General features: G+C 46.9%; 1 protein-coding gene across 1 annotated transcript; it reads right to left on the bottom strand.

Annotated features, from left to right (window-relative positions):
- Window positions 1–1,427: 1,427 nt before the first annotated feature.
- Window positions 1,428–3,181, bottom strand: LOC121972713 (cytochrome P450 71A1-like). The gene is made up of 2 exons (XM_042524357.1): window positions 2,228–3,181; window positions 1,428–2,103 (listed from the first exon to the last, which is right to left on the bottom strand). Exons 1-2 carry the CDS (start codon window positions 3,179–3,181, stop codon window positions 1,489–1,491), a joined length of 1,569 nt encoding a protein of 522 aa, XP_042380291.1. The 3' UTR covers window positions 1,428–1,488.
- Window positions 3,182–11,680: the final 8,499 nt, after the last annotated feature.

Genomic DNA, 11,680 nt, shown 5'->3' with positions numbered 1-11,680 from the left:
CCTACGTCCGGTCGAACGTGATGGGACTGCCGAGCGGCCGGACGCTCGGCGTGGGAACAGAAGGGACAAAAGAACATCGGGAAATATCCTCTGACAACATGCATGTTCCACGACCAAGTCATACGCTGAACCTTACGAAAGAAGGTTCTGCCGTCCCATCAGAGAGGTGCTCGGACTGTAGCGGTATGGTGTCAGGCAAGCTCCTCTAACAAGCCCATACTGAGATATGGTAAGGGGACACGTATTCACCTCGGTATGTGTGCACAGGCCTCTTCACAGCTCTATATAAGGGTCCTCACACTTCGCCGGAGGTACGCGATCACGCATTCTCGCATCTTCGGAGCCACTTCGTAATTTCCTCTTGCCTGACTTGAGCGTCGAAGGGTCGTCGCCGGGAACCCCTTCCCGGCCCGACTTCCTTGCAGGTTCGCCGGAGATCCCTACAGCCGGCCGGAGATCCACGTCATCAGTTCGGAGAGCGCCACGTGCCCAGCGTCCGTTGATTCAGCGTTCGGACAGGATCAGTTAAGATAAATTAATACCAAATTACACTACAACTATTCCAATGGTTTGCCTCATTCCATCTTAGTTGTGAGCTACTATTTATAATTTATAAGGAACTGATAACATGATCTTCTGTGTGGCACCACACATCATGTTATTTACAATATAAATTAAATGGACAACTACATTTAACATAAATGTAGACATTTGACCAATGTAATTCTTATTTCAAAATAAATGTTTATAAAAAAGTTAGGCTTTTAGTATACATCCTAACACTATGGATGTTGAAGACGTTGTTTTAAACTAAAGGACTACTTTTCAACCTGGGGCGTCTGATGCAAGAGCATCTAGGGATATAATCATCTTATATCATCCAACGTGGCTATATTACCCTTCAAGTTGTTACGAAAAGAAAATGAGACTACCAACCTTCCTTCTGGATATTGAAGAAGGATGATCGAGGCTACTTACAAGGAAAATAATTAGTTTGTAACCTTCTGACATAGTTACATTCAATTCAAAGTCTAGAGGAGACGGAATCGGCTAACTAAGTCATCAACATTCTAGATCTGATCTTTTGATTTTTCTTTTATTTATTTAAATTTTTAGAATTTCTTTTCTTTTTAAAACTTAATTGAGATCTTATCTCTTTTGAAAAGGATTAATTTTATTTTCGTAAAGTTAGTTTATATTTTTTTTAATATTAGTTATTTTTATTTTTTATTTTTCTATTCCTTTTGTGATATTTTCTTATTTTTTAAAGTTATTTAACTAAGATTTAGGGCTCCTGTAAAAAAATTATATTAATATTAAGTTTAATAAAGTTTATTTTTATTTAAACCAGAGGCGGCTCCTTCCCCTGTGCCATAATACAATTAAAGTAACTTTGCCGGAGTTGCCATCAGCATTCCCCTCTGCCATAATACAACTAAAGTAACTTCGCCAGAGTTGCCATCAGCATTCCCCTCCGCCATAATGCAATTAAAGTAACTTCGCCGGAGTTGCCATCAGCACGAGCGGCTCCTTCTTGCTAACGACGAGCCCAAACACCTCGCTCATGTCCAGATCCTCCCTTCTCACTCCCGCAGGCAATGCCCAGTCGAAGCCGTGTAAGAGATTGGCCAGTGTAAGCCAGATAACCCACTCTGCCATCAAGATCCCGGGACAGATCCTCCGGCCGCTGCCGAACGGCACCAGCTCGAAGCACTGCCCCTGGTAGTTGACGGAGCTGCCCTCAAACCGCTCCGGCCGGAACTCGTCGGGTTTATCCCATAGGTTCGCATCTCGCCCGATGCTCCACGCGTTGATGTAGATTCTAGTGCCGGCGGGAACGTCGTAGCCAGCGACCTTGCAACTCTGCTGGCACTCGTGGGGCAGCATCAGGGGGGCGGCCGGGTGGAGTCGGAGGATCTCCTTGACGATGGCCTGCAGGTAGCTGAGCCTCGGGAGGTCCTCCTCGTCGACGTAGCTTTTTCCGGCTGCCACTCGGCGGACTTCCTCCTGGGCTCTAGCGAGCACTCGAGGAGTCCTCACTAGCTCCGCCATGGCCCATTGCAATGTCGTAACCGTTGTGTCCGTTCCGCCGAACATCAAGTCCTGATAAAGATGGGGATTGATTAATTGAGAGGAAATTAATCCTTTTAGATCAACACGAATCTCTAAATCAAAGTTTTATATAGGATTCCGTAATTCGCCAATTTGGACAGTACGTGGTTTTTACCCAGAGAAAAGCTTTCACGGCGTCCCTCGTGAGGCCGCCTTCCTTGTTACTCTGTTCCTCTTTGAGTAAGCGCATCAGAACACTGGCATAGGTGCCGTCCTCACTACTGCCGGTGCCGGCGCGTTCCCGCTCTTTAATTTCCCTTTCGAACAAGTCGTCCCACTCCTTGAAGCTCCTCTCAAGCCTTCCATGCACTCCCGTGACGGCGTTGAGCCAGCGGCGCGCCCACGGGAAGTAGTCCCCAGCGACGAACCCCCCCAAGATCTCCGCCGTCAGACATAACACGCCCCCGATCTCGCTCATCGAGGATTCCCCCGCCGGCGCGAACCTCTTCCCAAACACGGCCCGGCATACAATGCAGCTCACCAAACTCATCAGACTCTTGCTGAGGTCGACCGTGTGGCCGGACGCGGCGGCAGCGGCCACGGTGTTCATCAGGGTCCGTACCTCCTCCTCCCTCGCGGCGGAGAGGCCTCGGACCGGGCGCGGGGAGAGGAAGTGGGTGAGCAAGAGCCGGCGCGCACTGACCCAGCGGGGGGAGTAGGGGGAGAGAGCGACTTCGAGGCTGCCGTAGGAGTAACGGCGCCAGGTTGCGATATCGGGGCGGGAGCAGAGTGAGAGGTCGTTGGTCTTGAGGACGTCGCGGGCGATGGCGGGGGAGGATACGACGAGGGTGGTGACGCTCCCGAGCTGGAGGCGGAGGAGGGGGCCGTAGGCAAGTGAGAGTTGGTGAAGGGAGCGGTGGGGGAGGTCGCCGATCTGGTGGAGATTGCCGATGATGGGGAGGCCCGGCGGGCTGGGTGGGAGGCGGAGGCTGCTGGTTTCCTTGTTGACCTTCTGGCGGCGGCGGAGGTAGAAGAGCAGCAACAACGTGAAGGAGATGAGTAGGAGTGTGGTGAAGAAGGTGGAGGTTGCATGTGCATGGAATTGGGCGGCCGAAGGAACAACGGACATTGTCGGTAACCCTCCCAAGTCACTCATGGGATGAGTAGGAGTGTCGTGAAGAAACGTCAACTCAACTTGTGTCGTGAATAAACGTCAACTCAATTTGCATTGTTCATTGAATAATTTAAAATATTTATAGAGTTATTAGGGCTTCTGCAATGGCCATTAACGCCAACGTGAATACTTTATATTACTGTCGTATTAACGCGTTTAATTTTTTAAACACGTTAATATCCACAGATTAAAAAAAATAACATATTACTATTAATACGTACACATGTTAATGGTAACATGGATACTCTTAAACTTATTGGATAACTATTAATTTTATAAATTACTATCTCACTATATTTTATCATTATCTTATTATGAACACTAATTCTATCCTTATCGACAAATTAAGTTTAATCTTCAACACTTCCCAATTTCTTCTTTTTCTATTAAGTTTAATCTTCCACACTTTCCAATTTCTTCTTTTTCTTTCCCCTCTCTAAATAATTAAAGAAGAGACGTTACTCCCATGTTTTTTTTTTGTTTTTTTTTTAAATCCCAATCTAAATTAATATTCAACACTTCTCAATTTCTTATTTTTCCAATTAAGTTTAATCTTCAAGACTTCTCAATTTCTTCTTTTCCTTCCCCCCTCTTTAAATAATTAACTAATAGACGTTACTCCCATGGTAAAGTACTTAAAAATCCCAATCTAAATTGATATTCTAAATATTGATCTCTAAGTATTTATAAATTATCAGGAGAATTTGAAAACACATTTACCTCCCAGATTAATAAGGCAAAACTTAAGCACAAAAAATATAAAAAGAAAAAAAAAATAAGAGAAGTCGCTCTCTTTGGTTAAAATAAGCAATTTTAAATAAAATAATTTTAAGATGTGATATATAAGGATATTTTAAATAAAAAATTATAGTTGGAATATTATTTTAATAATTTTTAAAAGAGCCATGGATAAAAAAAGAAAACTGATTTTCTTTAGTATTTACAATATAATTTAATAATATCTACTATATATAATTTAATAACACTTATAATGTGACAAAAAAAACATGAGTGTGCAAGAGAAAGGACAAATGAAGAGAAAAAAATGGATGGATTTGTAATTTGTGAGTCAACTTAATCCATTGAATATTCTATTGAATAAATTTAAAGACCATAAATTTAACTCGATGTCACTTATTTATCATCCTAATTCATAAGACATTTCTTTTCTTAAAACACTCTTCTCATTAGAAATAAAATAAATAGTTCGTACAAATTTATGGCTAATGGCCGCAATTTGTCACCAAAATGATTGACTACAATCTCTAACTGTAAAATTATAATCGAGTCTATCATACTTGGAATGGATTGATTGAGACGTTAGACGTAAATATATTCACTTTTTACTATCATAATCGAGTCTATCACAACAACTATATGTAAAATTATAGTCGAGCTATCGCAACCAGCTGCAAAATTAGAGTGGATAGCAACCGCCTATCTTTTATTATTATTTTATATTATTATTTTTTATTAAGGAATGTACCTTTAAAAAAAGAAATGCGCTGCTGTTTTTTTAAAATATTTTTAAAAGTTAAATGTTCCCTAATAAATTATTAAAATATTTAATTTTAGTATTTCAATCTTCAATCGGAATTATCTCAAATTCACTATTGATCTCATCCAGAAGTTGAATCGGATGAAGACAGGTCTTATTGTACGGAAAGTTGACGGAGAGTCGTTGAAGTATCAAATCTACCTAATACCCCCCTCTGGAAAGGTTCACACGGGCGGTTGACGGCTAGAAATGATCAGGACGACGACGTTGTTACCCTACGCACACTCAAACGGATCCACCAGTCGTTAGAGACCAGAAATCAGGGAAAAAGTCCCCGGGTCAGGCCCTCCGACACTCAAGTCAGGTACTTTTTCCCCAGAAATCGCAGAGAAAGGATGAAAAGTATAGACTAGTGAGAAATGACGAGTGAGCGTACCTGCATAAGGGACAAGGCATCCCTTTTTATACTGCAACTGAAGTTTCTGGCTCTGACGAGTGTCAGGGAATGTCGGCTGTCAGGCTTTGTCTGGCGATGATTGACACGTGGTTTTTCTTGATAGACTGGCGGCAAAACCGAAGGTGTATTGAGCCCCAACTGTTGGCATATTCTCTGACATCTTGATTATTCTTTCTGACAAGCCGTTACAATTCCTTGGTTGATTTGTCCTGTAGTATCTGACCAATGAGCCTGCGTTCCGAGATCTGGGCTCGCCCTGCTTTTATATATCATTACCCTTGACTTGTATGCCCCGACCTGTGTTAAGCTTATATCCAGATCTGCCTTTGTCATCTACTATCTCTGGTCTGCACATCTCGATCTGCACCCTGGGTCTGTATCCAGCCTTCTGCTCCTTGGCTTGGATGTCCCGACCGGCACGCCGGGTCTGTAAGCAGACATGTGATCCTTAGCTTGGTTGTCCCGACCTGCACGCTGGGTCTATAAACAGACCTGTGATCCTTGGCTTGGATGTCCCGACCTGCATGCCAGGTCTGTAAGCAGACCTGTGACTTTGGCTTGGATGTCCCGACCTGCACGCTGGGTCTGTAAGCAGACCTGTGATCCTTGGCTTGGATGTCCCGACCTGCACGCTGGGTCTGTAAGCAGACCTGTGATCCTTGACTTAGATGTCCCGACCTGTACGCTAGGTCTGTAAGCAGACTTGTGATCCTTGGCTTGGATGTCCCGACCTGCACGCTGGGTCTGTACCAGACCTGTTGGTAGTTTCCATCCTTAGCCATACCTGGCCCACGAGCCCATTTATTACTCACTATCAGGGCTGGATCTTATAATTCTCTCCTTTGACCACCCTGCCCGTCGAGACTTTGACTTTGGCCATGTAAGCTGGACTTTTGACCTCCCTGCTGTCTATGTCAGCCTGACTGCTGACCGGCCACGGAGGCTTGACTTCTGACCTTCCTGACCTCCCCGTCAGCTTGACTGCTGACCGGCCATGGAGGCTTGACTTCTGACATTCCTATCCTCCAGGTCAGCTTGACTTCTGACCCTTTTGCGGCCTTGACTCATAACCACATCATCCTATCGACCTCATAAAACATGCACCGTATCACAAGCCTCCCCGTCAAGTCTAGTCGAAGGAGGCTGTAGTCCGACTGACTAGACCCTCGTCCTTGTGTTGGCTGACCTGGCTCTCGTACCCTTTGCTGCCCTGTCTCCCCACTACCTTTTGGGGAATATCCTGTCCTCCTAGGAGAGGTACTATCTCCTATGCTCATGCTGACTCCTCAACTTCTGAGCGCGCTTTCTTCCCATAAATGATACACTATTTTCTAAGCGTCGCCTCAAGCTTCAAGAAAACCTCTTCATCTTCTCCTTCCTTATAAAAGATCCGAACATCCGCTGCTTCCAACTATCCTCTTGTTAATGCAGTATTCTGTACAAATGGAGCCTACCACAGAACCTAACGAACTTGCTTCTCTGCTTAGACAGACTTCCCATCTGCTAGAGCTATCGGCTCAAAAAGAAGAAGCCTCACTCCAGCAAATTGCCACTCTGACGGAGCTGCTGGCTCAAAAGGAAGGCATCCTTCAGGAGATGACCGCGAGCAAAGATCTTCAGGCTTCCCTTACTCATAAGATGGAGAGCCTCTGGTTGGCCGCCAAATCTAGGACCCGAGCTGAGATCGCTCTTAAGCATAAAGCTCAATCTGACTTTCAGAGTCAGGGGCAATATATTGTTTACTTGAAGAGGAAGCATGAAGATGAGGTGACTCTCTTGAAAGAGGAAGGACGTATCAAAGATGAGACCATTGGGCAGTTGAAACGTACCATCAACCTAATTACAGAAGATCTAATTAAGGTTCGAGCTCATCTGACTAGAAAGGATCAAGCCTCTGGCTCTGGAAGCTATGCAAACCCTTAAGAGTTGTATCTCTGATTTTAATAGAACAGTTGTTTTTGTATTCCCCTCCTGTTGTAGCTTCACACTTTTCTTTGGATTTCATCATGTTTTTGTGGAACACCTGTGTCTGTCTAATATTTCTATCAAAAATAACAGTAATAAAAAAGTAGATTGCTTACCCAATGTTACCTCATATCACATGAACTCTTGACCAAAGTCAATGAGCCAGTCGAAGATAGGCCTGCGAGATTTCCTATGTAATCAGAACCCTTGAATACTGCTTATTGACCAGCCGGACCCAATAACTTAACTTGCCGCTTGGTGTGTCAGCGAATATAAGACATACTGCTCGAGAAAATCATTACCCGACCGAGAAGGTGGTTGGTCGTGAGAGTCATGCTCACTTATAACTCGCACTGGGGCGAGAGTCTGGGACAGCCGACCGGGAAGGTCGTTGGGCGTGAGAGTCATGCTCACTTATAACTCGCACTGGGGCGAGAGTCTGGGACAGCCAACTGGGAAGGTCGTTGGGTGTGAGAGTCATGCTCACTTATAACTCGCACTGGGGCGAGAGTCTGGGATATTCGACCTGGAAGGTCATTGGGCGTGAGAGTCATGCTCACTTATAACTCGCACTGGGGCGAGAGTCTGGGACAGCCGACCGGGATGGTCGTTGGGCGTGAGAGCCATGCGTACTTATAACTCGCACTGGGGCAAGAGTCTGGGACAGCCGACCCGGAAGGTCGTTGAGCGTGAGAGTCATGCTCACTTATAACTCGCACTGGGGCGAGAGTCTGGGACAGCCGACCTGGAAGGTCGTTGGGCGTGAGAGTCATGCTCACTTATAACTCGCACTGGGGCGAGAGTCTGGGACATCCGACCTGGAAGGTCGTTAGGCGTGAGAGTCATGCTCACTTATAACTCGCACTGGGGCGAGAGTCTGTGACATCTGACCTGGAAGGTCGTTGGGCATGAGAGGCATGCTCACTTATAACTCGCACTGGGGCGAGAGTCTGGGACATTCGACCTGGAAGGTCGTTGGGCGTGAGAGTCATGCTCACTTATAACTCGCACTGGGGTGAGAGTCTAGGACATCTGACCTGGAAGGTCGTTGGCCATGAGAGTCATGCTCACTTATAACTCGCACTGAGGCAAGAGTCTGGGACATCCGACCTGGAAGGTCGTTGGCCGTGAGAGCCATGCTCACTTATAACTCGCACTGGGGTGAGAGTCTGGGACATCCGACCTAGAAGGTTGTTGGGTGTGAGAGTCATGCTCACTTATAACTCGCACTGGGGAGAGAATCTGGGGCATCCGGCCTGGAAGGTTGTTGGGCGTGAGAGTCATGCTCACTTATAACTCACACTAGGGCGAGAGTCTGGGACATCCGACCTGGAAGGTCGTTGGGCGTGAGAGTCATGCTCACTTATAACTCGCACTGGGGCGAGAGTCTAGGACAGCCGACCTGGAAGGTCGTTGGGCGTGAGAGTCATGCTCACTTATAACTCGCACTGGGGCGAGAGTCTGGGACAGCCGACTTGGAAGGTCGTTGGGCGTGAGAGTCATGCTCACTTATAACTCGCATTGGGGCGAGAGTCTGGGACAGCTGACCGGGAAGGTACATCCCAACCAAGATATATGTCGCAATCCTGGAGAGTGACCTTCTGGCCAAGATAGATGTTGCTGACCTGGGGGTCGATCTCCTGACTAGGATATAGGCTGCCGACCTGGGGGTCGATCTTCCGACCAGGATATAGGCTGCCGACCTGGGGGTCAATCTCCCGTTCGGGAATTGCTTGAAGAGCTTTGACTTCGTCTGTCATCAAAAAACATACCATTAGTGGTGCTGTGAAGATAACCATATTAAAATTTTACTCAGCCTTGGCCTCGCTGCATTTGAATTTCTTTCCCGCTACTTTTCTTCGATGGTTCCCGAGAAAATTGCGTAGTAAGTGTTTCCGTACTCCCACTTCATATCATGATTTCCTTATCACGTCCATCATTAATACGGCTCCTAAGGGATCGACCCCTGTCTCATGCCTTTATTGCTTATGCATGATGACGCCACCCACACCACTCCTTTTGGTACACGCTTTCCCACAAGAACATGCCCCTCGGCGATTGAACGGCTTTAGGCGCTTCACCCAAAAAGATATTCGACATCTCTTTTCGATATTCCCTAGGAGAACTCCCTTTATAAACCCTAAAGGCAGTCCGCAGTCATTACCTTGCGCATTTTGACTGCCTTCCTCTTTCTGTTGCTTCGACTTCTCCAGCGTCTTCACTCTTCCCCTTCTAGGCTCTTCCCATCTGGTGCTCTTCTTCTTCTCGACTATCCTCTTCTCCAACCTTCCTCATCTCGATAATGGTTGATGGTAAGACTACCTTTTGGTATTCGTGTTTCCTTTCTGACATAGGTCAACATGACCTATCGATGATTCGGTCTGACTTGGGGCTTGGCCAAGAATACGTACTGAGCATCCCCACATCCACTGAGCATCCTTCATCCCCTCCGAAAGGCTTTATGACCGTTTTCCGGGATCAACTGATGGGGGGCCTCCGTTTTCCTATCCATCCTTTTATTTCTGCCCTGAGCGAATATTTTGGCATCTGCATATCTCAATTTGCTCCCAACTTCTTCAGAGCCGTTTGTGGCACGGTTATTTTATGTCGTGTGTACCGACTTCCGCTGATAGTCCAACTGTTTCACCATTTTTACTCCTTTAAATGCTCGGAACTGGGAGTGTTTATGGTACAGGCGAGGTCGGGTTATAAATTTTTTAAGGACATGCATTCTTCCAATAAGGGGTGGAAATCTCGTTTCTTTTTCATTAGGTCCCCTGAGCCCCTGGTTGGGCCCTCCCAATAGTGTCCTGACATCCCTTCCAACCTCCCTGTACATCAGCATCAACCCTCATGTAACGCCGCCTCAGAAGCACTGCAAGGCGTGAACGTTAGCATTTCTATATTACTGTTGGAAGACTTTCTGTATTTGTTTGGGCTCAGCCCTGTTCGGGCAGATATCGGGGCTCCATTTGGTAAGACCCCGTTTTCCTCTCCTCTACTCTTCGCTAATTGAGGTATCTTTCTTTTTTATCGCAGAGGCTGCCATGTTCCGAGCGTACTCCTCCGATGTTAAGCGCCGCTCTACCGCCTATTTGAAAACTTTAAGTGAGGAGCTTAAGCAAGGTTTGGAAGCTTCCTCCCGATCTGTCCCTTCTGCTTCCCAATCCGCTCCTTCCACTCCACCACCTATCCCGCCGGCGACGGACCAAGGGGAAGCTTCTTCTGCCATTCCCATGGATGTGGCTCCAGCGGAAGACCTGGTCGCTGTAGGACAGGTTGATCTACCCACTCCAAAGCAGATCGAGGAGGCCACCGAAGCACAGGTCAGGGAAGCCGCTGAAGAGCAGGTCGAGGAAAGGCGAGTTGCATCCCCCCGGCCAGCCAAACGCCTGAAACTTCAGCGCAAGAGGAAGAAAGTGACTCCCGCTATTCAAGCGTCACCTCCATCTCTTCCTTTCGGTCGTCGCTCTTCTGCTGCCCTTCGCTCTTTGGAAACTGAGACTGCTTCTCCTGCCCGGGAGATTAATATGGGGCCTGAGGTTCCCGTCGCGTCGCCCCACATATCAGTCTCGGCTCCCGGTCGAGTTATAACTCCCGAGCAGGTTTCTTTTCCCGTTCCAGCTTCTTCTCCCGGTCAGTTACCCTTACCTTTAGTAGACCAGCCCGGGAGTTCTGCAACTTCATTTGCCTCCCTTCCTTCAGTTGTTCCCGCACTACTTCTAGATCTCGGAGGAAAACTCACAAGAAATATTCCTTTACTAATTCTTGGCGCCTGCCTTCCTCCACAGGCTCAGGGGCCGCTGTAGAAACTGCTGAAGGGGATCCTCCCCTTGTTGATATGGTTGAGTTGGAGGGAGACTTAGCGGCCTCCTGGTACTCAGGCCATCGAAAGTTTTGGAAGAATCCCCCGGTAAAGGGGCTAAATCAAGCAGCTTGCCTGATAGTTTCTGTAAGTCTTCTTATCTCTATGCTCCCCTGTTGACCTCTTTCATAATTTTTCTTCCTATATCTAATGCAGGCCTGCTCTGCCAACCTAAGTGTCTCTCAGTACGCCTGCAGCTTACAGAGGGAAAATGAAGTATTAAAGGCTCGTCTTGAGGAAATAGAGCTGCCCCTAACTCCCCGCGATCCTCTCAACCCAACTCCTGGAGACCTAGCTCATTATCTTCACTTGATTGGAGAGTCTGCAGAATCTGACCGCAATATTTCTCATGCGGCTTTTGGCAAGATAAGGGCTTTGGAAGCAGCTCTTCAGACAAGCGAGTCGAAATGAGCTTCCGAGGTAGAAAAGCGTCAGGAGCTAGCAGCTGAGCTAGATAAAAGGGATGCCCAGTTGGCGAGCCTGCAAGAAACTCGGGAGAATCTTCAGAAGACTATAACAGAAGTCCAGGGTCAATTGGCTTCCAGTGCCGACCGGGAAACCCCCCTTCAAAGCCAGTGGGAGGCCAGCCAAGTAACTCTTAAATCTATGCGGACCGACCTTCTGAGAGCTCAAGAGGACGTTTCTCAAAGTCAACAAGCCTTGACTCAG

The sequence above is a fragment of the Zingiber officinale genome, chromosome 4A (genome assembly GCF_018446385.1).
Source record: "Zingiber officinale cultivar Zhangliang chromosome 4A, Zo_v1.1, whole genome shotgun sequence".
In the NCBI taxonomy this organism is placed as follows: Eukaryota; Viridiplantae; Streptophyta; class Magnoliopsida; order Zingiberales; family Zingiberaceae; genus Zingiber; species Zingiber officinale.
This window is presented reverse-complemented; position numbering and strand designations above follow the sequence as displayed.